The following is a 27,579-nucleotide window of genomic DNA, read 5'->3' as shown; positions in this document are numbered from 1 at the left end:
TGAAATGTAAGAAGTTAAATGTGATTCCAAAAAAACTGTGGGGTAATTGGAAAGTACTTATTAAAGGAATTTGGAGAGACTGTAGGAAAATATGTAAATCCAAAGTTACTTCTGGGTAACTTGGAGCTATAGTGTGTTAGGGGGTAAGGAATATTACAGGTCATCTAATTGAAGCCTTTCACATAACAGATGAAGAAAGTTTAGTAGTATAATAAGACCTAAAGGACAAATATATTTTTCTACTCAGGGAACATCTATTATTTCCTTAGGTTAAAGACAAAGAAGGTACCTTTTTGAAGGTAAAAAATAGAAACTTTCGGATACTCTGAGACAATGACAGGTAGATAAAAGTCAGTATCAGTGGGGGTTTTTTTAGCCTTTAAGAAATTTGATGACTTTTTATATGATTTCTCTACCAATATTACACCCTCCCCATGTATACATTTAGCTCTCCCTTGCAACAAGGAAAAAGAGTTAAGCAAAGCTAGATGATAAAACCATCACATTTCATAGAATCATAGATTTTGAGCTGAAAGGGACCTTAGAAGCCATGAAGTCCAGCTTCTCACTTTGTAGATGAAGAAACGGAGCTTGAGAGACATTAAGAGAATTGCCCAAGGTCCCAAAGCTAGTGTCAGAAACAGAATTTGAACTCTTTTCCTGACACTGACATTGTATCTGTTGTGCCACATAGTAGCCTAGAAAATGCCCTAGAATATGACATTTCTGCACCTGTAAACCTACCCTACTACCTAGGAGAGGGTTTTATCCCTATTGGTTCTTTAGTCTGGAAATGAAGAACCATGATGTAGTGAAAACGGTATTGGATTGGAAGCGGTAGATCTTTGTTTGAGTCTTGGGTCAGTCAGTTACTCTCTCTAACTTCAGGAAAGTCACTTAAGTTCTCTCAGATTTGGTTTTGTCATGTGTAAAATAGTATTAAGCCTTTCCACTGAATTATAATGAGGGAAATGTTTTGTCAGCCATAAAACAATATAAAAATTTTATACTAAGAAATTAATATTATTTCCAATAACACTGAAATTTCAACTCAATTTAAAAATACAATAAAATTCATCTAAGTTCCTTCTGTGTGTAGAACATTGCACTAGATACTTTTGGAGATAAACGCATCGTCTTTGTCCTCATGGAGCCTTATAGTCTAGTAATTGTTAACTACTCCAATGTTCCATTTCCAGCAGAGGCTCTGGGGGTATGATTGTTCTCTTTGATGTTAGCTATGTTCTAGCTTCTCATAATAGCTCTTGTTATGAGTCCTTTCGAAAGTCATTTGTGGTTTTCAGACCTTTATGCTTTCCATGTTTATTACTCTTCACAAAGTTCTACTTATTTTTATTCCCCGCCAAACTTAACTTTGTCTGGGTACCTGAGGCCCACCCTCACCTTCCATTGCCTAAGTAAGCAATACAAGATTTGGTAACAAATTTGTTTTCCTTTCCTTCAGGTTGTTTTTGATTTTGAATCATTTCATTATTGTCAGCCCCATTTTGACTTCTCTTTGCCAACTTAATCTTGGAGATGAGAATCTGACACTACATTAAAATTTTGAACACTGGATATATTTTAATAAGGCTAAGAATCTGAAGAATTGGCACCATTAGATCTTTGCCTCTTTAAGATTGAGCCAACTCTTCTTACCTAAGAAAGAGTAAATTCAGAAACAGCATTTATAACCTCAGTTATTATAATAGGGAAAACAAAAGAATATGGAGTAATAACCTCAGTTTGGGGGGCAGGGAGTATGTGAGGGAGAATGGTAGTGGTCACAGTGAAGATCCTTCATGCAACTTAATAAGAAATTCCAATTTTGAGGAGCTCATCAATAATGCACTTTCTTTTTGCAGACTTACCTATGATGATATAATGACCAATATTATGTTTCAGGCCACACCTGACCTGTTAAAAGGACAGCAGGAACTTGCTCAACAAGCAAATGAGGAGACCGCTAAGCAGATTCTTTACAATTACCTCAAGGAAGGGTAAGTAATTTCATTTATTTGAATGTCATGAGCGATGCAGTTTTTGATATGTATTGTTAACGTGGTTATTGTCAGAATGCTTTGAAATATATTTTCATGCCCTTCAGCCATGTAGATGCCATATGATGGATAGTGTATAAAAGGAATGTAATTAAGAGGCAGAAGTTTTTATAACAATATTTAAAATCTCAACTGGTAATTCTTACTCTCCCTAAAATGAATATTTTTTAATTAAAAAATCAAATGCAAATGTGTAATTTGTAAGCTTGTTTTCTAGGTAACTATTCTGTATAAAATTGAAATTAACGCCATCATTTTCTGAATCTTTTTTGACTCGAAAGTTAAATGTCAGTTACCAAGTTTCAGGCCCAAGTCAGCAACTTTAGCTGTGTAATTCCAAGCAAGACATTTGTTCTTTTCCTCATTCTTTATTAGTTTTGCTAAAAGGCTATTCTATATAGCTTAAACTATAGGAACTAGAGTTTGAAGGGACCTTAGAGGTCATCCAATGAAATTCTGCCTTTCTACAAATGAGGAAAATTTGTTTTTATCTCATCATGTAATACAGCACAGAGTGTGGTATCTAGTAGGTGCTTAATAAATGCTTATTGATTGATTGAAAGCCTGAAGCTATAAGCAGCTTGCCTGAGGAATAGTTCTATGGGTTGTCTTTAGCAGAGTTTGAATCCAAACCTTTCCTCTTTCACTGTTGTTTCTCAGTGCCGTGTAATTAATTGTTTTTTCCCCAAAACATTGAGTCAGAATTAATGGAAAACTCCAAGGGCAAATGAACTTTCCTGTTGGGGAGAATATATGAACCATTTGAACTAAAGACCAAAATTCAAAGTTTTCACTAAAGATTATTCTTCATCTTTGGGTAGAGTTCCTCTGCCTAATTGAAAATGGGCACATCTCCCAAATTGAGCTGTAATGGACGCAACAAATTAAAAACAAACACCCTGACAATTTGGACACTTTAAAAAAACCATACCTAGATCAATAAACTTAGCAAAATTTACAGCTTCTTGTAGCATTTTACACAAGATTGCCTCACAGCCCATACTGCACTAGATTGTCTTACATTTCCTTTTAAGTACAGTACTAAGTCTTATAGAGCAAAATCTAGTGAATGAGAATGCTGGACTTGGAGTCAAGAGGAAATGGGTTTAAATTCTCTCTGTCATTTATAGACTTTGCAACCCAGGGCAAATCACCCAGCCCCTATGTGCCTTTGGCACCATTGCTTAGCGACTACACCACTGAAAAGTTGAGATCAGCCTCACTGAGTATGGAAACCCTGGGAATGCCTCACAGGCCCTTACATTGCTGTTCAATTGTTTTCAGTCCTGTCCAACTCTTCATGGCCCCATTTGGGGTTTTCTTGGCAAAGAGACTAGAGTGGTTTGCCATTTCCTTCTCCAGCTCATTTTACAGATGAGGAAACTGAGGCAAACAGGATGAAGTGACTTGCCCAGGGTCACACAGATAGTCAGATTTGAACTCACCAACCCTTATTCTCCTAAGGCAGAGATTTTTCGCCATCTGAAATTAACTGATGGTATCTCACAAGGTTTATTTATGCTTTCTCTGTTTTTCAGGAGCACTGATAATGATGATGCCACTAAGAGAAAAGTAAACCTGGTCTTTGAGAAGATTCAGACTTTAAAATCTAGAGCAGCTGGAAGTGCACAAGAAAACAATCAAGTAAATTGGGATTTTTTACATCAAATTTAGAATATTAGTTGGAGATATGAAAAAGTATGCTTCTTTTCAGGCTGCCATTTTATTTATTGGTGTAAGCAGGATAACATGCTTTAGAGATGGTTTGGTCAGGTCTCCTACCCGATCCATTAATTTCCTCTCATTGCATACCCAAGAAAAAAATTGTTGTTTGGCTTTTTCTTGAATATTTGAAGGGACAAAGAAATAACTACCTCATGAGGAAGTCCATTCCATTGTGGAACAATTTTCTTAGAAAAGTCTTCTTATGTTGAAACTAAACCTAAATCCCTGTAATTTTCACTCACTGGTTTCAATCTCTCTGTGTAGCTATAAGAGTTTAATCCCTTCTCCATCTAAGAGTCCTTCACATATTTTAAGATAATTATTCTAAGTCTTCTCATCTGCAAATTAAACAACCCCATTTCCTTCAACAGCTCCTCATTTGTCATGATTTTGAAACCCTTTACCACTGACTTTCCTCTAGATACACCCCAATTTGTCAATAGACCCCAAGGTTGTTAATGTTCCTTTTAATATGTGTTGCTACAAACTGGATATCCTTGCAGCCTGATTGTATTACACTAGCTGCCATATCACACTGTTGGGGTAGACCAAATGGGGCAAGATGGAAGGTAGGGGAGCGGAGACAGAAGTGAGTATTAGTAGGCACTTAATAAATGCTTGTTGATTGATCGATTGACTAGAGCTTGGAGTTGATGACATCTTTAAAAAAGCTTTTGTTTCTGTAGGACACAGTAGACTTATCTCCATTTTTTACTCGTGTACTTAATTTTTAAAGCCCATTTATAGGATTTTACATTCTTTTTTGAATTCAGCAAACTTTATCCATACTGTGAATGGAAAACTGCTAGATGCTGGGGGAGGTAAAAAATTCAGATAAAGTATAGTCTCTTTTTGCCATCATGGAGTTTCTGCAATACATTGATTCCTATTAGATTTCATCTTCTTATATATGAGCCATTGTTAAACCTGTTGGAGATCTTTTTGGGTATTGATTCTGTCGTCTGGAATATTTGTATCTTTTCCTGCTTCATGTCATGTATCTCCATCTTTATGTATGTATATATATGTATTTGTCTGTCTTCAGCTAAGATACTGATAACTTCCTGGTTTCAAATAGAAATCAATGGTGATAACACTGCAAAGCTTCATGAATACAGAAAAAAGCACATGAATTGGCATATACTTAGTCCTGGGGAACTCATGGAGATCCTCAAGTTCATGTCAAGTTTTTAGGATCAAGAGACAAAAATAGATCACTTTCTGTTTTTGGGTTGGCCTGAAATAGTTGAATGAGCTTTGGTGCTCGAGTTAGAAGACCTGGGTTCACATCCTACCTCATCATGTTTATCTCCAAGTGAACTGAACTGTCACCCTCTCTCCCTCAGCTTCAGCTTCCTCATGAAATGAGGAAGTTGGATCAAGTGGCTTCTGAAGGCCCTTCTAGCTCTGAGCCCATGCACTCTAAGGAACTACTCAAAATTTTTTATTTTGCTGGAGTTTAAAGTTTGCAAGTTACCTGAAATAAGAGAATTTAATCTGTGCTCTTTGGCCCCATGGAAGTGGGACAAAAAAGAAAGCATTTAAGAGATTGCAGCTGAGAAGAGCTCATGATGAGACTCAGACAGGACTCCCTTTTTTTCTCTGCCACTTAACATTTTTGCCAACCTTGAGAAAGTAGTTTTCTTTGGATTTTTCTTGTGGCACATTCAAAACCTGCTCCCTCAGCCTCTCTACTTACACACAGAATTTTTCTGGTGTAGATTCTCTTTCCTGACTCAGTTCTCACCACAGATATCGGAGAGAGGATCCTTTGCTCTACTTTCTAAGCTTAGTTCCCTTTAAAAACCTAAAAGATCTGTAACAGCATTGCCCTCTTACCATCAAACTCATCCCACTTGGAGCATCTGTATAAATTTCCAGGTTTTATTTCTTTCTCCATTGTTAGCACAAACATGCACATATTTAAAATCCAAATACATTTTGATTACTCAGGCTGCAACCAGACTGTTAGTCTCAGTAATCATGTGATTTGGGGGGAGCTGTGTGTCAAGTTTTGTTTGTTTGTTTACACTGGCATGAGATAGCAAAACTGAAAAAACTTTAGGGCCTGTGTCCTCAGGTCACTGAATAATTGTGGAGATAATACTGAGAGAGAGTTGGAATGGTAGTTAGTATTTTGGCCAATGTTTTGGCCATCACTGCTGGGAAAAAGAAATTGACTATGGAAAGGGTGAGTTGGCATTTGTCGTGAGAGGTGGGGATAGCTCATTTAGCTCTCCTCCTGGGTTTGGCACTTTCTCCCCACTGCTTCTGTATTTGCATTCCCTCTTGGGGAGGGTAAGGATTAATTTAAGTTGTGCATATAATTACACAGCATCTGGGGAGACCGGGCTTCTTTTGCAAACTGTTGTTATGGTGCTTAAGAGAAGTAACAGAAGGGTGTGAGTACTTAGAATTCATCACTTGGGTGAAAGGTGATGAGGTGTGTCAGAACTCAAGCAGGCCAGGACAAAAGAAAAGAACTGACAAGTAGGTGAACAATATAATCTGTTCTGAGGGTTCTTTTTTTGCCCTGTCACGCAACCCCAAATCAGATGAAACCAACCCTACCTCCCCATGCCATTTTGAACATGTTGAGGTAGACTAAGCAAAGCTTTTTTCTATTTCCTTTTGGTAGAAAGACACTGAGATGAAGGAGTTCGACCAGAAAACGCAGCAAATTAAATTTTACTACTGCCAGGCCCTGATTACCTTATACCAGGGTTATTGCTATCATATCCTTACTGATTTTTCTAGCCCAGTTTCTTTACTCTGTATTCCAGTCTGCTGTATCATAGATTTATAGATCTGGAGCTAAAAGAGGCCATAGAGACCATTGAATCTAACCTCTTCTTTTATAGATCGGGAAACTGGGGGTGGGGGTGGGGCAGGAGGAGTACACAAGTAGTGAGTGTGAGAGGAAAAATTTGAACTGAAGCTGGGAAGTGAATAGAGAACTGAGCCTGGAGTCAGGAAGACTCATCTTCCTGAGTTCAGATCTGGCCTCAGACACTTACTAGTTGTGTCACTCTTGGTAAGTCACTTAACCATGTTTGCCTCAGTTTCCTTATCTGTCAAATGAGTGGGAAAAGGAAATGGCAAACCACTCTGGTATCTTTGCCAAGAGAATTCCAAATGGTGTCATGAAGAGTTGGGCATGACTGAAAACAACAACCTCTGACTTCCAAGCTGGTGCTCTTATCTAAGTACCACTGCCTCATTCTAAAATATTACTTTCATCAAATCATTTCCTCCCAACAAAATATTCTTCCTCTTGTCCTTAGGATTAAATCCAAATAGTTCTTAAAGTTCTTCCAGACCACTATAACCAGTACCTCCTTATCTCTTCATTCTTCTTCACCAACATTCCTGGTCTCCAGGCTCCCTGGTTTCATCCAGGAGATGAGATAAGGCTTTTAGATTTCCTCTTCCATCAAGCAAATGAGATCTGCCTTTGTGTCTTTGCTTATCCTTTTTCTTAGCTGTCTTCCCAATACACAGTAAACCCATCCCCCGTGTCCTTTGTCCAGCCTGTATTTCAAGGCCCAACTCAGAGTTGACATAGTCTGCATTAGACTACACTAATTTCTTCCTTCTCTGAACTCTTAAATAGCACTCACACGCTACTTTTTTTTTTTTTAATTTAACTTTATCCCATAACAACTGTTACTTCTAATGTGTTTGTCCTGTCTCTTCAGTGAGGTTGTGAGCTTCCTGCGGGCAAGGGTTGCATGTTAGGTTTCTTTTGTGTCTCCAGAACTGTGCACAGTGCTATGCACTTAGTACATGTCATAAGAGTAAATCAGGAGTGATAATTAAGAGATAAGTTTGAAGGAGAGGAAGGAGAAGAGAGATGGGAAAAATTCTGTGCAGAGGGAAGAAGGGTTGTTACTTTACCTCCTACAGAGTATGCATTCATGGAAAAAAAGGAGAAGATATCTAGAGACCCTGTGGACACAGTGGAGAGAGAGAGCTGAATGTGATGTGATGTGGGACAACTTGGGTTCAGTGACGAAGTGGGAAGGCCACTTAAAGTTTTGGTCACTGAAGCAACTCTTTAGGATTATAAATTAAATAGCAGTTGAGATCAGAGATGTTCCCTACACCAATTAAAACACAGGCTTTATTTCCAAACTCAGAAAGATACAGTTGAAAGTCTGTCTGGAGCCCTGGATCCTAAGAATTGAAGGGAATTAGAGATATCCTCCCAATTAAATGTAAGTTCCTTGAGAGTAGGAGTTGTTTCTTATTTATTATATCATCATATTCTCTTGCACTCAGTGCTTAATTAATGATTGTATCAGTAGAGTTGGTGACCATGTAGCTTGTGCCCCCATCCCCAGCCTTCAGACTACTCTGAACCTGGGACCACTTTTCCTCCTGTGAGAGGGACTGAGGCCATGTTACAAAACAGCAAATATTCAGGAAATAGAGCAATATTTCCCCTCTTGAAACTGATTGGTGAGGGAAACATAAGCCAGTTTTCTTCCTTAGTTTGGGTTATTAAAATAAGTGGTTCAGTTTCTTCTGGGATTATTAAGAACTGTTTTGGTATCAGTTTTCAATTCCCAGACCTAGCCCATGAAATATTTCATTCCAAGTGAAATGCATACAACACTCTAGCCCACTTGGATTCAGAAATCAGAGAAAACATTGAACCAACTGCTCTTTGGGCCTGCAATCACTACTTTGTTCTCTGCCTCTATGGTTCTTCTTGGGTTCCAAACACTATCGCACAGTGCATATGAGTAGTTCACTAACCACCTTGAGATTGTGGCCAGTTACTTTTTAGTGATATTCATGGTACTATTTTTAGAGATAAAAAATATGGAGAGAGCTGTGTTGTAATTCCAAGTCTCAACGGCCAGTGATGACATTTGCAAAGAATCTTATCTTCAAATCATGTTTTTCTAGCAACTGGGTGGTCTTGGTGATCTCGCTTATGGAGGAAAAGAATCCTCAGAGAAGAAAGTTCATTTTACAATAGGGTTTTGTGCTGTCTTCTCCCAGAGGAGTGGTTGAGCTACTTTATGTTGGGGTTGGATAACAAGGTGGGCAGGGACAGGGACCAGGACAGAAGATGAAAAAGTACTCTGGACATGAAATTAACATCTCTCTACATATTTATAGGTTTCTGATTCTTCAGTTGAAGTCAGAGAGCTGTTGGAACAGAGAAACAAACTGAACAGGGAGGTTACGGAACTTCAGAAACAACTCAATCTAGAAATTAGGGTATGTTTTTTTTTAAAGGTTTATCTTGAAGATGTATGATATGTACTGAAATGTGTTACTTAACTTTTTAATTTAGAAGCAGCATTGGACTTGGAATTAGGAAGACCTGGGTTCGAATCTTCCCTGAGACAACTTAGTAGTTGTGTAAACACAGGCAAATCACATAACATCTCTGAAGTTTCCTCAACTATAAGATGGGGGTAAAAAGACCTAACAGGCAGTGTGGTGTAGTGGATAGAGTTATTAGTCCCTGCCTCTGGCATACTAGCTGTGTGACCATGGGCAAGGACCTTAATCTCTTAGTTCCTCTTCCCCCACCAATACACACACACACACACACACACACACACACACACACACACACACACACATACACCTACCCAAGATTGTCAGTTGAGGATAAATTTCCAGAATTCATATCCTAGGAGTGCCCCCACACAGATAACAACTGTGTTTTCCCCAACATGATTGATTTCAAAGGTCATAACTTTGTTACTTGGCATAGCTTTTCACAGCCAATTAACCCAAATTAATTTCAACAAAAGAGTTTTCAGAATGTTGACTGTACCAGAGTTTACGATGTCATATTTTCTCCTCTGGATCTGTCTTGAATAAAGAATAAGCCCCCTGAGATACCAAGTTGAAGGAAGGGTTGAAATGGGCAGAAAAAAAAGCCTGCTAACTATCGCTTCTGAGGCTTTGATTTTCATGTATGCACAAATGGCATTTACCACCTGATTTGGAAGTATGGAAGCAAAAATGAAAGATTCAGATCTGGAATTATATAGAAAAGACACAATAAGCTAACAGTACAGAAAACATTTCAGTCCTTTAGTAATGGAGGATAGAAGATTGTGAAGCAGATTGTGTGGTTGCCAGAGAATCATCCCTGGAGTCAGGAAGTTCAAATCCTATTTTGACTTATTGTGGTTCTAAGATCACAAGTTATAGAGCTGGTATCAGTCTGCATTCATAGAATGGGTTTCCTTTTTTGGAATTCTCCAGACCATTGAAATGCCAGGGCTCTCCCAAAAATTAAAAATAAAAAACTAAATAATAAAAGAGTACAGATTAATGGGAAATAATTTTTTTGTTTCTCCAAATTCTCAAGTATAGTAAGAATGGCTTGCCCATTTTGCTTTACTTATTAACTATTTAGTAGCAGTATTTAAGGAAGTAGTATGGCTTGGTGGATAGAAAACCAGCCTTGGAACCAGGAAGATCTAGATTCAGATCTAGCCTTAGATATGCTGTGTGACCCTGGGCAGGTCACTTAACTTCTTAGGGCACTGGGTAATTTTCTAAGACTATTTAAGTTGTGGAAAAAATGCCACCCCAGTATCAGTAGAATTTCCTTACCTATGAAGCTCCCTGTACAATGAAGTCATAGCTCCAGTTCTTATTCCCTATTAATTCTTTTGTATTTCTTTATAGGTATCTGCCTCAATTATGTAGTAAATTCAGTTGTATAGTTGGGAAGGAAATATGTACAGAAAGGTAGTCCTTGAAGCAGACTTTCTGTTAGGTGGTACTAATGTACAAGGAGTTGTGTGCCTGCTCATACCTTAAAAATTGCTATTTGTTTCATATTAGAATCAGCAAAACATCAAAGAAGAGAGAGATCGAATGAAAGCCAACCTTGAGGAGCTTCGAAGCCAACATGAGGAGAAAGAAAAGGAGACCTCGACACTGCAGAAACGTCTGGATGACAGTGAAATGGAGCTCCGGAAAAATCTAGAGGAGTAAGCTCTCTAGCTTGCTGTCCTACTTGAATTTTCCTGGAACTATATAGGCAAATCTGTAGCTAAATCTGTACCTAAGGTTTTAAGCTTTCTTTTTTTTTAACTCTCCTTTTTGCAGTGATGAGTTTAGAAGTAGGCTGCCTTATAGCTGAGAGGACCTAATTCTTCTCACACCTTAAAGCAGATTTTATCTATCTGGTTAAGGTTCATACCACATACGTTTAATATCCAAGTGCATAGCAGCTAGCTCTGAGAAATATCTAAAGACTCATAGAGCCCAAGACCAAGCATGTAAAGAGTATCTGACTAAAATATGTTAGTTTTGTATTTTTTAAAAAATGTATGTTGTTTTGGATTCTGTGAGTAAAATAACTTTTGTTCCAACTCCCAAAACCTAAAACAGACAATCTTTTCTCAGATGGTCATGTGTGATGTCCATCTATATCTATAACAATAACAAGTTTTTATTCTTTGTGGTAAGAGATTAAAAAAAAGTACCATGTTATTTTGTCAATTCAACCATCATTTTACTGTCATAACAATATATTGATTCATATCTGGTATTTATTTAAAAGAAAAATTTTATAAAAAGAAGTGTATATATTGAGGGCTACTGAGAATCCTAGGGAATGGAAATCATTATCATTAATAAAGGTTTTTTCAGTGCCAGTGAAGTATGCGATATGGTCTTTTAGTTAGCATTTTTCAACATGTGTACCAAGAGGGTGCACGGAGTATAGGAGGAAGGGCCAGAAGACTTTGGTTTTTTTTCCTAGCTCTTTGATCTATTACTGGTGTAACTAGGGGATATGTCATTTAACCTCTCAACCTCTGTTTCCTTATCTGTCAAATAAGGAAGTTGGGCTGGAGGATCTGCAAAATCCCTTTCTGCTCTAAATACTTTGATCCTATAATTTTAGGAGATGTGGTCTCTGTGCCTTCACAAAGTTTACATAGGGTTGGTTAGAAAAGGGGTTTCCTTGCGGAAAAGATGAAAAATAAGCCTACTTGAAGATAGAAAAAATGAGAAGAGGGAGAAAAGGAACGGAACTGTAGAACGTTATCATGTACCTAAGAGGGAGGGTCCCATTTGAAAAATGGGCATTATTAATAAAGGTAATTCATTCTCGTCTACCACTTTATTAAACCTATCTTTTGAATGAAGGTCAGAATTCAGGTTATTTCTTCTTTGGGGGAAAAACCATGTCAAGACCTATCCTTTACTTGGCTATTTCTTTTTTCATAGAATAGAGTACTGCTCCTATTCCCTAGAATTCAGTTGGTCAAGATTTGATGACTTTCCAAGAAACTCAAAGTGTTCTTACTTAGTGCAGCAAAGTAGACCACTGGGTTGCTTTAAGTATTTAAGAGTGTTTTATGTCATATGATCAAGACTGTGGAAATTATGTGGAAAGCATTTTGGTGAAACTCCCTGACAGTGTTTTCCTTTTCCTGATAAGGTTGTTTCAGGTGAAGATGGAACGAGAGAAGCACCAGACAGAGATCCGAGATCTTCAGGACCAGCTCTCAGAAATGCATGATGAGTTGGATAATGCAAAACACTCAGATGATGGGGAGAAGGGAGCCCTAATTGAGGTGAGGAGTACAGTTCCATCAAGGACTTTACACCAAAGGAATCCCCTCTTGTGGTCTGCGTAGGAATGGTCTCTGGGTGGCAGAACTGTGCCTTATCTGGCATTCCATATTCTGAGTGAGAATACATTATTAATAAGCATTTTTTAAAAAATGCAGAACTCTAAATCTAGGTTAATACCTGAATTTAATAAAGACTCTTAACTTCCTAGGTTGATTTATTCCTTCCTACTTCTTCCTAATTATTCAGCACTTATATTCATCAGTTAATAGGCAAATATGTGCTGAGTGGGCTTATTGTTTACCAGCATTATTAGGTGTTGTGTATGATGGCATCAGGGACTGGACATATGATTTTGGGTAATGATAATTATGGTAATTTCCGATAATGCTGATGGTCAGCATTATCTCTGCAACTTGAAGTCTGAGAGACTTGCCTAGGTCAGACATGTCAAACTTAGTTACATACAGCCCAAATAGTGAGGCATGAACCAGATCAAAATATAAAACAAAATCAATAAAATACAGTACAACAAAGATGATATTATTTTGTGGCTTTCTAAGTCAATATGCAGCCTGTGGGGATCTGTTTCTATTTGAGTTTGACACCACTGACCCAGAACATTAAGACTTTAATGCCAATGTACATTAGAGTTGGGACATGAACCTGAGGTTTCTCGGCTTTTTGAGACTGGGTCTCTAGTCACTGTACCATATACCTGGCTTGTGGGGTACAAATAATCAAAACAATATTTCCATACTTTAGAGAATAGAAATTTTGTTTGTGTGAGTACTGTTTCCACTAACAGAGATCATGACCGTTCTGGAACTTAGTCATTAAGAATTTCTGTGGCTGAAAAATTGAATGCCATGTAGAGAATATGGTGATTAGTCTCACATCAGCTAGACTAGGCTATCGATCATATAAAGTCCTTTGCCAGGCCTTTACTTGCAGCTTTTCTGTTTTTCTTATGTGTAGATTTGAGTATCTGCACTACAGAAACGTTTTGTTTCTTCTTAGATAATATGCCTGCAATTAGGAGAGTGTGTGAGGGGTATTCTAGTACTTTCATAAACTGAACATGGCTTCTTTTAGGCATGGGGAAGTGGGAGGGGTGGGGAGAGATAGGCTGATTTTCCCATAGACTGATTTCCCATAGAGTTAAGTTTAAAACAGCTGAAGATAAATAGAGAAACTATTATGGCAACATTCCATTTATCTGGAGGCTTAGACTTCTGGTACCTTCAGCTGTCTGAAATGGAGCTGAGACCCTTGTTTGGCATTTAACACCCTTCTCAACCTGATCCCTTCCTGCCTTTTCAGTCTTTTTAAGCTTGAGGCAGCTCTTCTGGCCAACTTGTGGTTCCTCGAATGTGACTCTTTATCTGCCATATCTATGACTTTGCATCGGCTGTCCCCCATGATTAGAATGTTCTTCCCCCCTCACCTCCACTTTTTTTCTGCCCTGACTTTCTTTAAGGCTTACTTCAAATTTCATATTCTGTAAATATTTCTCACTTTCTCATTCTCCTTAATACCTTCCATCTACTTTGGCTATCTTTTATGTACACAGTTATTAGTGTATTTTCTTCCCCATTGTAAGGTGAGCTCCTTGAGGGCAAGGTTTGTGCCTTTTTATATATCTCATTGGCAGTTAGTAGCATGCCTTGCCCATAGTAGGTGCTTAATAAATGTTTCTTGATTGCTTGACTTAGTTTTCTTTCTCCTGTGGAGGTCTTCAATGGTAGCATGTTGTCTCCTGCTAATGCTCTCCATTAACTTTTTCATTGCCCTTTGGGTGATCTTAATTTTAATTCTTTGAAGAGTGTGATGTTAATGGATTCTGAGCCATATGATATCATTAGAAGTTGATATTTTTTGAATATTGAAGTTGAAAGGATGGGTTTTTGTTTCGTGGCGAAGCTGGGCCAATAAAAGCACAACAGAATATCCTCAAATCAGTTAACAGATTCCTCCTTTTCAATTTTTGGGTCAGTTTATTGACCATCTAGTGTGTCTTTCCAAAGATAATATGCTGACCAACTATCTGTATGAATTGTCCATCTCATTGCATATTCTTATATATACAATAGGTATTCTTCATGCACTTGGGTTTTCTTGTGTGGAATATTAGGGTGAATTCTTTGAGTAATTATGGATCTCTCTTAAGAGATTTTGGGACATCCAGTGCCATTCACAAATGGAAGATTCTTGGTGATGCCACTGTCTAAAGTAAATCTTCCTTCTATTTGAATTCTGCAGTGAACATCCTACATGATAGTGGCAAATACCTTTGGTAAGCATGTGACTCCCCATTGACTGGACTTGATTTTACTCATCAAGAGTTTTGTTTGACAAAGTTGTTTCTCCTTAAAATTACAAAGAAGTTCATAATTTTTGCATATATTTCACACACAGCTAGTTAACATTTTGTTCTAGTAAATCAAGCGCCTTTTTATAGTCAACAAATAAGAACAGTTGAATCTTTGATTATTTGCATCTTTCAGTTTCTTGTGCTATTTTAAAAATCAGTTATCTGACTCTGGTGGACTATTTAATTGTTAGGCCAGAGGTCAGAATCATTACCCAATGAGAACGTAGAGCCAAAATGAAAAGAGGACTTGGTAAACAAATGAGGTAGCTCCAGTCTGACCTTTTAAAAAAGATGTTGATGGATAAAAGAAGGCATTGACACAGACTCTTTATTATTTATTTATTCCCTAAGGAAATTGAAACATGGTGGATCAGTTATAACAATAAGGAAACCAAAGGAACCTAGAAATCATTTTAGTGAGGAGGTACTTAGATTTCTTTGCCAAGCAGTGAGATATGGTATCTAAGGGCAAGATGAGTTTCTAATATAAACTACTTTTAAAATGTTGTGTGTGATGATAGTAGAAGATTATGGACAGCAGTATTGTCTCAAAAAGACAAAAAAAAAAAAAAACCCATACCACAGAACTGTGGAGTGCAAAATAAATTTGTAAAAACACTCAACTAAGCCAAAGTACTCCAAGGCCAAAATTTAGGCCAAATGTGGAAGGAAGGCAATGAATAAACTCATTTCCAGAAAATGAAAAGTATCTAAAGATTTTTAAAATAACAATCACTTTTCTACATCAGTAACAGTGTGGCTACCATATATAGACTCCAATATCATACACTCCTTGGTATACTGAATGTAGAAGTAGTGATGACAATATAGAAAATTAGGATGGAAAGAGCAGCTGGTTTAGAACAGTGATACACAGAAGAGATCCATGTTAGAGTACACAAAATTTTGAAGGTATTGTAGGATTAGTTTTCAAGGCATCTGTAGGGGAGAGGAAACAAAGTATTTATCTAAATAAAATAAAATAAGCCAGACCTTATTATTACTTTTAAAAAAGGAATTGAGAGTAACAATAATTATGGGTTCTTTCCCTTCCTTTCAAAGCTATATAATATCTCTGAGGATACTCTACATATGTTTTGAGGGCATCCCTGAAGAATGTGAGGAAAAAGGAACAGCCAGTCTTTGTTAAAGTATATTCTCCATTACATCATGTCTTTATGGTCACATAAATGAATAATGGACATAAAAAATAGAAGGCCCCCACAGATATTCTATTTACAAATAACTGAGGCTTAATTTAGAAGTTAGAGAAATATAAAAAATCAATTTATTTAGGTGCAATCCCTAATTGTTAACAGTTTTAATTTGTCCTTTTTTAATAGCTTAAAAGAAAAATCTGTAACCCTCTCTTTTTTTAAACCTAGTTTTCTGCCAACAGCCGCTCAGATATTTGAAGTTAAATTTCTGAAAATTACTTCATAGGACCAGTTATCTTGTGGTCTCAGCATCTCTCTTGCTTGGAATCTGTATCCTAATGGATTTCAGCTTGCTTCTCTTTAATATGCCAAGCCTTTTTCTTCCGTGATTACTTGGAAAAATTTATGCCCATAGACTGAGGCAGGAGAGCTTGTTCCTGACCCTGTCTGACTGCCATTATCTAGCCATATATCCTGGGGTGAATCAGTTATTCTTTCTGGGCCTTTGTTTCTATATTGCTAAGATAAAGAGGTTGTCATAGAGGACCTCTCAGATCTATTTTATAAGTTTTTGTATATTGTACGAACCTCATGATCATATATCTCTAAGTATATGGGAATACTTTTTGCTTTTCTCCCACCTGAATTCTTATTTATCTGTCTAACCTGTCTGTGTTTCTCTGGAGGCCTAGATCCTCAATTCTTATCTGATATTTTCTTTCTTTTTTTTAGGGTGAATAATCCATAACAATAATCTATCATGCTTATAAGATTAGGTTAGAAAATATTCTCATTCATCTGCTTTGTTTTCCATTTTAGTTACAAATCTAAGGAACAGAAATTGACCCTCTGATTTTTATAGTACAGGGATATCCCAAGTAATGAAATTCCTCTACCAAGGTAGGTCAGCAAATTATAGTGTTAGCTTCCTAGAGCACTGAGAAGTTAGCTGAATTGCCCAAGGTCACACAGCTCGAATGTGTCAGAGGGAGCCATTGAACCCAGATTTTCTTGGCTTCCAGATTACCTCTGTATCCATTATGCCATATTGTCTCTCTTAAAAACAACGTGTTCAGGTATGTGCTGTTATTATCCTCATTTTACAGATAAGGGAAGGGAGACTGAGATAAGTGAAATGATTTTCACAGGATCATACAAATAGTTAACATCTTTAGTAAGTAAAAGTGAGAAATTTAAGCTGCCCTTTAATAAAGCTTTTTAAACATACATAAAAAACTAACAAAGTTGTAAAGGAGGCATAAAATGTGATCTTTCCCCCCTTGTAATTATGTATGTGTATGTATACTTATAGATGCACATACATGCACATACATACATCTCCATGTATAGTGTACATTTATGCATATGTATTTACATGTATGTCATCTCATTTCTCTGTGTGTCTGTATTGTGTAAGTATTTAAAAATATAAAAACCACATTTATTTCTATGTCTTTTTCCTGTCTTTCTAATAATTTTAAAACTATTCAGGAGCAAGGACTTTGTTTTCCCATAGTTTCTCTCATACTGTTTTGTAGAAAGTGGATACTCAGGAAGTGTTGCCGAAGAATAGGTGAGAGATGACACATTTTGATCATTTCAGATGATCTAGATTGGATTTGAAACTTTAATTAGCTGAACTTTTTTGTAGCTGCTCAGAACTTCCAGTCTTAGCCTTAACTTGATGTTTTTTTTCCAATGGACCTTCCGATAGATCTATTTCTTAATTCTTCCAGCTCTGGACATGAAGCAAAGCATAGTAAAATTTGGGCTGTACAGGACTTTAGGGTGATAAGCTGATATAGATATAGTAATAGTTAACCTTTTGTATCTCCCAGATAACATTCACAGCACCAAGGGCGACTACGAATATACTGACATAGTTCCAAATCACAAAGTATAATAGACTCTCCGTACAGAAGGCAGAAGAAAAACATTTATTTAGACACCGGAAAGCCAAATCAATCATGATAGCCAAGAAGTCAATACAGGTTAACACAGCAGGGGACAAAGCCATTCCCAAGCCTCTACACCTTCCCCCCCCCAACACCCCCACCCAACACAAACATTCACAAGACTAGCTTTGCCTTCCTGCCTGCTTGTGTCGTTTCTCCTTCACTCTAGCAGCTCTTACCAATTTCCTCCCAGTTCTGCTCTACTCTTCCAGTTCCACCTGTTGAGCAAGCTCCTCCCATCACATGTGACTTAGGCTTCCATGTGATTAAACCAGGTCACATGGGCCTGTTAATGAATGGGAAAGATCTTCCCATTTAAATTGCCATTACACCTTTATGTGTAGGAACTTTTTTATTTTTAACTTGAGTTTCATGAAAGCCTTTATAAAATGTATTATATACTTCCCTTGACTTCTCATATAGGATATAATAAATTTAATATCTTCAGGATGACTCAGGGTCATTAATTTGCACATTACTTACAGAATCCTATCATAATGGATATGAGATAGAAGGCTAAAAGGGCTAATTTCAGCTGAAGCACTGAAACTTGCTTTTTTGGAAAAAAATAATCCCTTTATCAGCTTGCTCTTTGGGTCATTTTTCCCTTTCCAGCAAAGATGGGCTTGAGCAGGTGATTCCTGGGATGTGTAAAATAGCTTACATTTCTGGAAGGTTAATTAAACTAAAATAACTTTCATCTATGTAAGGTTTTTTTTCCATCACACATTTTTTTTCTATTGCTTTTGTCAGTGTCTTTGACTTTTTATCACCTTTGAAAATATTGCGCCTGATTAATGCTTTGCCAGTGATTTGTTGCTGCAGTTTTGAATGCTCTCCCTTTTCACGTCTGATCCTTAGCTCAGAAGTATCACATAAGTTAGTGCTTGGTGTTGGTTTTATCCACTTGGATTGTAACGTGTGACTTAGAGTCATCTTAGTTTTGTTCACTTGTTTTTGGGTGCCCAGAAAATACTCCTTCACCCACAAGAAAAATTCATTCTGGAGAGATTTTATGATCTTAAACAGCAGGACACCCTGGAAGTTACATGTATATTCCATTCATTTTGGTGTAATTGGCAATAAAAACATGTTTTTGAAGCCGATGTTTTGAAACTTCTTTGAGTTTCATTTTCCCTATTTTGATAAGCTTCAGTGGTGAGCATTGATGCTATAATCTGGTTGGACTATGATACAGTCCCCTTAAACAATAATATGTGCCTTAGATAATAACATTTTGATATAGACCAGGCTATGAGCTGGCAGCCTTAACAAAGGCCAAGGCAGAACAAACTACAGACACATCCTGGGAAAGATAAGCAGGGAAAGAGAGGGAGATATTTTGGAAAAAGAGAACAGTTGGGAAACGGCGATTGCAGGAAATGTTAGCATCAGGAAAGTTGTTCTGAAGATGCAAGGAAGGGGCACGAGGAATCCCTTACCTCCAGAGAATCGAGAGGAAGGTCTGGCAACCACCAGGTAGCCAGGAGAGTAATGGTAATTTAGAAAGGAAGATTCAGAGATAACCTCAATGCACTCTCCAAGGAGGAACCAGCATCAGTTCATCTGACTAATTGCAGCAGCATTTGGGAAGAGAGGTTGTTTTATAAGATCCTTTGAAAGAGTTAATGTCATGGTTGCTGAGAAACATGAATTAGAATTTTTTCATCAACTTACCAACATCATCCAATTAGCTGACTTTAATGTATTCTCAAAGGTACCATGTAGTATAGCAGTTACAGTGTATTCTGTTGAACCCAAGTGGTCAAGTGACTTGTTTACGGTCACACACAGAGAAAATTACACTTAAGAATTGTTTCAAATCTCTGTAGCCTTACCTTGAGCCGCCAGTGGGCATAAACTCTGTGAAAAAATGTCACAGAAAGTATGAGGAATATTTTAGAGTAATTTACTTTTGATATAGTAAGAACAGGCTCTTCATTTCATTAGTAATATACATCTTTCAAAAGAGTGTAAATTTTACAGGCAAGTGACTTTTCTTATTAAAAGATCCTATTATTTTAGAATGACTACATAGCCTTCTTTTGCACAGGATTCTGAAATATCCACTAGTCCATCATCATGTACTTTTAATTTGAATTCACATTTTGAGCAGTGTGGGTCACCAATATTATCATTTTTCTATACTTTAAGAAGTTTCTGGTTTTGCCCTCTCCTATACTTTCCTCTTTTTTTCTTCTAGGAACTGTTACAAACAAAGCGGGATCTACAAGATGTTTTGATAGCCAAAGAGGAGCTAGAAGATCTGCTAAGAAAGAGAGAGCGAGAACTCACTGCCTTGAAGGGGGCATTAAAAGAAGAAGTGTCATGCCATGATCAAGAGATGGATAAACTGAAGGAGCAGTATGATGCAGAACTCCAGGCTCTGAGAGAGAGTGTAGAAGAAGCCACAAAGGTGAGTGAATTGAGGAGGGCCTTCTGTCCCATTGCAGTGGATCTCAAGACAGGGTCCTGAAACAAAGGAGGGAAAAACAGAAGAAGAAATTTCTTTCTCTTCATCTGTCAGTGTGAAAAATGTTTTCACTTTCTTTCTAGGCATTGACATCAAGCACAATTATGAGCAAAGGATGAAAGTTTTCTTTTTAGTTATCAATTTAGAAAGTCATGGGTACTTGGGAATAAAAGACTCACATGCCCATAGTGATCCTAAAAAGTTGGTTTACTAAAACTTTCATTTTTTGTTTATTCAGAGCATTCATCCTTGATTTGCGGTAAAGTATGTTTCTTGTTGTTTTTAAGTGGCTAGAGGAAAAGGGAGTATGAGTCATTTGATTGACAGAGAAGAATTAGAGACTGGAGTTGGAAATCTCTGACCCCTGCCCTGTAGTATTTCCATCCTGACTTAGTGCCTTTTTTTGTGGACCTCATTCTTTTTTGTCATCGTCTTGCAGGGCATTTAATTGCACCCTTCACAGATCATCATCATAAAGAAATTGAATCTTGGCTTTTCAAAACAGATTCTGACAGGTGTGCTAGTTCTTTACATGTTGTCTGTTGAAAGAAGAGAGAAATGAAAAGATAAGTGTTTTGAAATTTCATGCAGTACTTGAATACAGGATGATGAGTTTGTAGAAAATCTATTTTCTTATTTAAATCAGCTCAGTAATATTGATGCACTCTGTACTTTATCAGAATATGGTTCTTAGATTAGAGGTAGAGAAGAAATAGAAAACTGAGTGTCATAGAATTTTGGAGCCAGAAAAGACCTTAGAGATCTTCTGGTCCTTCCCGCTCATTTTGTAGGCAGGGAAACTTATTTCCAGAAAAGCAAAGTAATCAGTTTCAGTTTTCCAATGAGCTATCTATCTCCTGTAGAATGAATAAAATAATGTATTTCATTGGCCCAATCTTGTATTTATTACTTCCAAAGTTTGAATCCCAATATTTGAATTAATATGCTCTCTGCCCAAGTGGTCCTAGGTTAAGTAGTTAATGGTAGAGCCATGACCAGAAACTTAGGCCATAGTTTTCTCTGCTACATCATTGTTCTGTCTGCAACACCACACTGTTTCTTCTGAGTTCATGGTGCAGTGATCTGAACATCTGAGCACTAGACTTATTTCTTGTGTAAACATAGACTTTGTGCCATGGGGCCTTAGTCTCTTCATTGCAAAAGAGCTGGTTTGACTATATAATCTTGATGACCTTCATGGTCCTTTCCAGCCTCACATTTCTTAAATGCTCCACAGTCTGATAGGGTATATTTCTTTAGTCTTCCTTCAATGCCTCCTCTAGGCAGGGAGATAGTGGGTTTCTGAAGGCTATACCAAGGAAGCACAACCTCTGGTCTGTGCCACATGGAAAAGCTTGGAATGAGCTGGTGATAAGACTATGAGCCTACTGTCTGAGAACCAGATATGTCATCTAGATGTGGAAAGGTTTATCACCGAAAGGGTAGCCACCAAATGATAACTTTTTTTGACCATGGCAACTCATTAAATGGCTACTAAAATGTGAAGGGGTTGTGTTTTGAGTGATGCTTAAAGAAATATCCCAGATATTCACAGCCCAGCCTATGCCTTTATTGAAGAGACAGGATGACACTGAATTTGCATAATCTTTTTTCAGCACCAAAGTAGCCACTTATAATCCAAGGAAACCCCAGGAAAAGTCACATTCCTCAGGGCATAAGCATTACTTAGAATAATAGGGGATCTTTCTAGGAGATTGCCTCACTCAAAATTCAAGAATACTCTCCCAGTACAAAAAAACCATGTTAAGAAAAGGCTTTGGTTTCTACTTCCTCTCAGAGGATACTTGCTGAAGAGCATGCTGTGAAGGAAATGGGCAGGTATTTCCTGGTGTTGAGGCGTAAACTCTACATCCTCCTCTCTACCATTGGTCTGTGATGTTGGCATCTCTATAGCCAGCTGATATTATTATTTCTTTCTGCTGAACTGGAACACTGCAACTTTGTTCACCAATACTGCACAATGATTTCATTGAGAATCTGCAGATTCTGAGTTCACTGAAAAAAAATGTCTGAGGACAAGGTAAAGGAGAGACAGCTGACACAAAGAAGTGACCTTGACAGTATTTTGTCTCTATAAACAGAGGTCACACCTCTGCTCTCCCATTGGTGATCAGCTATTTACATACAACTTACCTTCTGCCACAAGAATAAGGCTAGAAGAATGAGCAAACAAAAAAAGAATCTCACCATAAAGAGCTAATACAGGACAGGAAAACTTAAGACAATCTTAGAAGAAGAGAGTGACTCCAAATATATACAAACAAAGCCTCAAAGAAAAATGCAGTTTGGAGACAAGCCCCAAAACAATTCCTAGATGAATTGAAGCAAGATTTTAGAAAAAAGAGCTGGAAAATTATTCTAAAAACCAATTGTGAGCAGTAGAGGGAAAAATGGGGAAAGATGTGAGAGCTAAGAAGAAGGATGTGAAAAGAGAATTAACAGCTTAGAAAAGGAGGTACAAAACCTTACTGAAGAAAATAACTCCTTGAAAATTAGAATTGGCCAAACTTAAGGCTAATGGTTCCATGAGACATCGAGAAATAATAAAACAAAGTCAGAAGACTGAAAAGAAAAAAAAAGAAAACACAAATTATCTAATGGCCAAAGTATATCAAGGAGAGATAATTTAAGAATCATTAGACTCCCGATAAGCCACGATCAAAAAAACCAAACAAACATAGACATAGTTCAAGACACTATAAAAGATCAGAATCAGAGGGCAAAACAGAAATGAAAATAATCCACTGATAACTTCCTGAAATTCCCAAATGAAAACTCCTAGGAATATTATTACCCCAATTCAGAGCTTCCAGGTCAAGAAAAAAGTAATACAAGTAGCTAGGAAGAAAAAAAATTTATAACAGTAGCCAAGGTAGCATGTCATTCTTATCTTATAGGACTATAAATTACTGTGTCCACCCTGACTTCGATCACAAAATAATACCATCACATAACACATATCATTAAACAATACTGTCTTCATTTTGTATACTGCAACAATTCTCAGCATGTGATGTGTATCCCAAGACCTTTTTCCAGGAGTCTTTGAGGTCAATTGTTTAAAAAATAATACTGATATTTTAATTTCTTGTAAGGAAAATAAATATTGATAGATATGATTCACATAAATGAAAGCTGTTTAGGAGGTCCTCAATAATTTTTAAGAATGTATTGTGGCCCTGAGACTAAAGAGTTTTAGGATCTCTGGGTACTGACTTACAGTTTTTGAAGTGTTTTTAAATACATTTTCTCATTTAGTAGTCATGCCAGTGTTTGGGGTGGGGAGGAAAAATGTTTCATTCTCATCTTAAAGATGAAGAAACTGAAGCCCAATGAGACTGACTTGTCACAGGTCACATGGCTTTTAGAGGGCAGAAGCAGATCTTCTAATCCTAGTTTTGGGAATACCACACTATCCTCTGTCTCCTAAGATCTGAAGGTCCTAAGATCTGAAGGTCCCTTCACAGTCACCGTCATCTACAATTGAGCATGTTATCTAGAACACACATTGTTAACATCAAGCTTCTAGATCCAAAGGCTATAGGTAATAAATGTAAATGGAACAAGGAAATCTAGTATTCAATTATTGTCTTGTCTATTTTTCCCTGATGGATCAATATTGCTTTCCCTTAATATGTGAATATAAAGGTCAATAACAACTAAAACCTGCTATTGCACTAAAATGAAATTAGAGAGAAAATCAGAATTATGTCCCCCAAAGTAAAGAAAATTAATTCATTTTCACTTTTCTCCATCAAATTAAATCAAATATAAAAAAGGATAAGACAGGCAAATCAAGGAATGGCTATTTGTAATTGTCCCCAAATTATAACAACCCAGTTATATAGCTGCTTCCCAGGCTTTTTATTATTGTGCCAAACAAAGTGAGTTTTCATTTCATGTCATTTGCAATTACCATTCCATAATTGAAAAATAGTAAATTACCATGAAGCTTTTTGGGAAGAGGGGCTTACTGCATTTGAGTTGCCACTATAATTAGGGTAGAATAATCAGTCCACAGACTCATACACTGTGCCTTGCACGTAAGTGGTCCCTGAATAAATATTTGTTGAGTTGGATCATGGGATCATAGCTTTAGAACTGGAAGGGACCTTCAAGGTCATCTGGTCAAACTCATTCATTTTTAATGAAGAAACTGAGGACCAAGGAGGTAAAAAGCCTTGTCAGTAGTCACAACAGTGAATAAGGAATACAGCTTAGATCTCTCTATCCAGCACACCTTTCATTGCACAGTGAATTAAGAAGAGACAGTGTGATGTAGAGGAGACCACACTGGATTAGGTTATAATCCTAGCTTCATTATTAACTACTTGACTCAGCAGGCACCATCATAGCTCAGATTTTTGTATGCAAACATTGTATCAACTATCTTAATCTACATTTTTTCTGTTGAATTAATGTAACATAGTATAATAATATAACAATATAACTGAAGATAATAGACAACTGATACAATGACAGATAAAATGAGTTTTTATTATTTTATTATTATTATTAACTTGGTTTGCTGTATTCCTATATAGTGTTATAATACTATGTTGGTCCATGAGGAGTTGCATCTTCCTCATACCTGTTAAAAACAATCTTCTTGGACAGGCTTTGGTTTGTCATTCCACTGTTTAAAAATATTTGGTGGCTCCCTAGTCTAGGATTAATTAACTAATAACTAATTAATAATATTAATTAACAAAGTCTTCAACTTTGAATTTAAAGCCCTCCATAATCTGCAGATAACTTGTCTTTTCAGATTTGTTTCATATTATTCCATTAATCCATTTGTACTTCTTTTTAGTTGCATGTCTAATTCATTTGTTTTCTCTTTCTTAATGAATAGCCTGGTCCATTAATTCAGTCAGCGAGGTGGCAATAGGAATAGGAAGAATGGTGTAAATATTTTCAAATGCCAATCTGATTTCTCCTAGAGTTGTATACAAATGTTTTTGTCCTCTTTAACTAATACATTCATTCTGAACTGATCATCAAAAAATAGATTTAGAGCTATAAGAAATATTAGACAGCATCTAGCCTAGTTTCCTCATTTTAAAGATTAGGGACCTATGGATTTGCCTGACAAAGTTACAGAGGTGATAAATGACATAGGAAAACTTTGAACCTAGGTTCTCTGACTTCAAATCCAGTGATGGGGGTAGTTTGATGGCTCAGTGCATGGGGTACTAGACCTGAATTCTAGGAGATGTGAGTTCAAATTTGCCCTCAGATATTTAATGGCTGTTTTACCCTGGGCAAATCACTTCACTTTTGTCTGCCATATGCTAGGTATCATCATCATCATCATCATCATATTATTATTATTATTGGGTCTACTTTTCCTTGAAAAGTATGAAAAAATGGGAAGATGTATAGTTATTTATTCATTAGCTTGCACTTAATAAACAGTGACCGTCAAAGCTCTGGGATGAACAAATTCTTTAATCACTATTAAGTTTTGTAGAAAAGTTGACATACATGGGCACTGAGGTCCTTTCCAACTCTTCAGAGCATGGGCTTCTGTTGAGCACTAACAGTTGAGCACTAACCATTATGACCTCCCGTTCCCTATTCCCATAGTCATTTGTTCCAGCCTCTCAAACCAGAAAGAATTTCCTGACCTTGCTGCTTTCTTTCCCTGGGGCCTCCTACTAGTTGCCTCAGAAGAGAATGGAGCCTGGAAAGTGCAGATCACGTGTAGATCACACACACAGCCTCCAGCCTCCAGGCTACAGGTTCCCCACTCTTGGTGTGGTTTCTCATGAGTCCTGCCAGCTTTACCATTGGCTTTTGGCCTGTTCTTATTACGCTTTAGAGGGACAGAACATTCCCAGGCAAGGTGACCACTGTGGCGGGAACAGCAATCTTGTCATGACTAATTGTGAAAAGTTATATGCATTTTGAGAGAGACAGATAAGTTTGTTTTTTTTTTATTTCAAACTGGGATATATAATCCTGAGCTGCTTCCTTAGCTGGAGAGGGAAGAGAAACATGACCAGGGGTTAATAGTAACATAGGCTAGGGACTGGACCTGTGGTGGATTTCCTTGGTATAGAGAATTCCCAGGTGACAGTCTCTTCCAGAGCTGGTTGGCATCTTTTCTACAAACTTAGAGTCTTCGTAGTTTCTGGAGCCATGAAAGGTTAGGTGACTTGCCCAGAATCACACAGCCTATATGTTTCAGAGGTGGAATTTGAACCTAGGTTTTTCTGGTTTCAAGCTCTCTATACAGAATGCCCTGCTACTTCTGGAGAATGATGCTTTGCAGTTCTTCCTGCTTCTGGTTTTATCTTAAAGTGTCCACTAATAAAGGAGGAAAATGTAAAATTAACTGTAGACTACCAGGTGCAGCTAGGTGGCTCTATCGCTAGAATGATGCAAAATCATCCTCAGATGCTTACTAGCTGTATTACCTGGGGCAAGTCATTTTACATGGACTGCTTCAGTTTCTTCATATGAAATAATAATAGTATCTACTTCCTAGTGATGTGCAGATCAAATGAGATCACATTTGTAAGGTGCTTTGCAAATCCTAATGCACTATCTAAATTCTGAGTATTACTGTTGTTACTATCAATTGTTGTCAGTTAATTATACCAGGTAGATACTCAGGTCTAGTGGAAACAGTAATAGATTTGGAGTCACAAGACCTGGATTTCAAACCTAGCATTGCTAACTTATAACATCCATGTATCCTTGGGTATGTCAGTGAATCATTCAATCAACATTTATTAAGTGGCTGCTAGGTGCTCCCCATAACACATATAGATACAAAGTACTTGTTACAAGTACAAACAATGAAATAATCCTTTTTCATAAAGAGATTATGTTCTAAGAGGGGAGATGACTTAAACATGTATACAATAAACTAGTTCCCTACAAGGATGTTTGGGAGAGAAGATACTAGCTGTTGGGGGGATCAAAAAAGGCTTCATGTAGAAGAAAGTGGTATTTGAGCTGAGTCTCAAAGGATGTCATTTAATCTCTGTGGACCTAAGTATCTTCCTCTGTGAGGTGGTCAGATTTGGACTGAGTGATCCCTAAAGGCCCCTTTTGGTACTAACATTACATCTGTGTCAAATCAGGTTTATATGATATTATCTTTGATGTAGATTAAGCCCAGGCATTAGTGTTCTCATTTAACAGTTGGACCATAGTTCAAATCCCAGTTCTGTTACTTCCGGTGTGAACTTGGGGTCTATTAGTTACCTTCTCTGGACTTCAGTTTCCTCATTTG

General features: G+C 37.2%; 1 protein-coding gene across 4 annotated transcripts in view; it reads left to right on the top strand.

The window, feature by feature from the left end:
* Nucleotides 1-27,579, top strand: part of CGNL1 (cingulin like 1) — a 199,736-nt gene that overhangs the window by 73,687 nt on the left and 98,470 nt on the right. For all 4 annotated transcript variants that reach the window (XM_072615748.1, XM_072615749.1, XM_072615755.1 and 1 more), the window contains exons 3-8: nt 1,906-2,000; nt 3,599-3,704; nt 8,916-9,017; nt 10,611-10,759; nt 12,220-12,355; nt 20,043-20,255. In XM_072615748.1, coding sequence (XP_072471849.1) covers nt 1,906-2,000; nt 3,599-3,704; nt 8,916-9,017; nt 10,611-10,759; nt 12,220-12,355; nt 20,043-20,255 — 801 coding nt within the window. The remainder of the gene's footprint in view (nt 1-1,905; nt 2,001-3,598; nt 3,705-8,915; nt 9,018-10,610; nt 10,760-12,219; nt 12,356-20,042; nt 20,256-27,579) is intronic.

This window comes from Notamacropus eugenii, chromosome 1 (genome assembly GCF_028372415.1).
Source record: "Notamacropus eugenii isolate mMacEug1 chromosome 1, mMacEug1.pri_v2, whole genome shotgun sequence".
Classification (NCBI taxonomy): domain Eukaryota; kingdom Metazoa; phylum Chordata; class Mammalia; order Diprotodontia; family Macropodidae; genus Notamacropus; species Notamacropus eugenii.
This window is presented reverse-complemented; position numbering and strand designations above follow the sequence as displayed.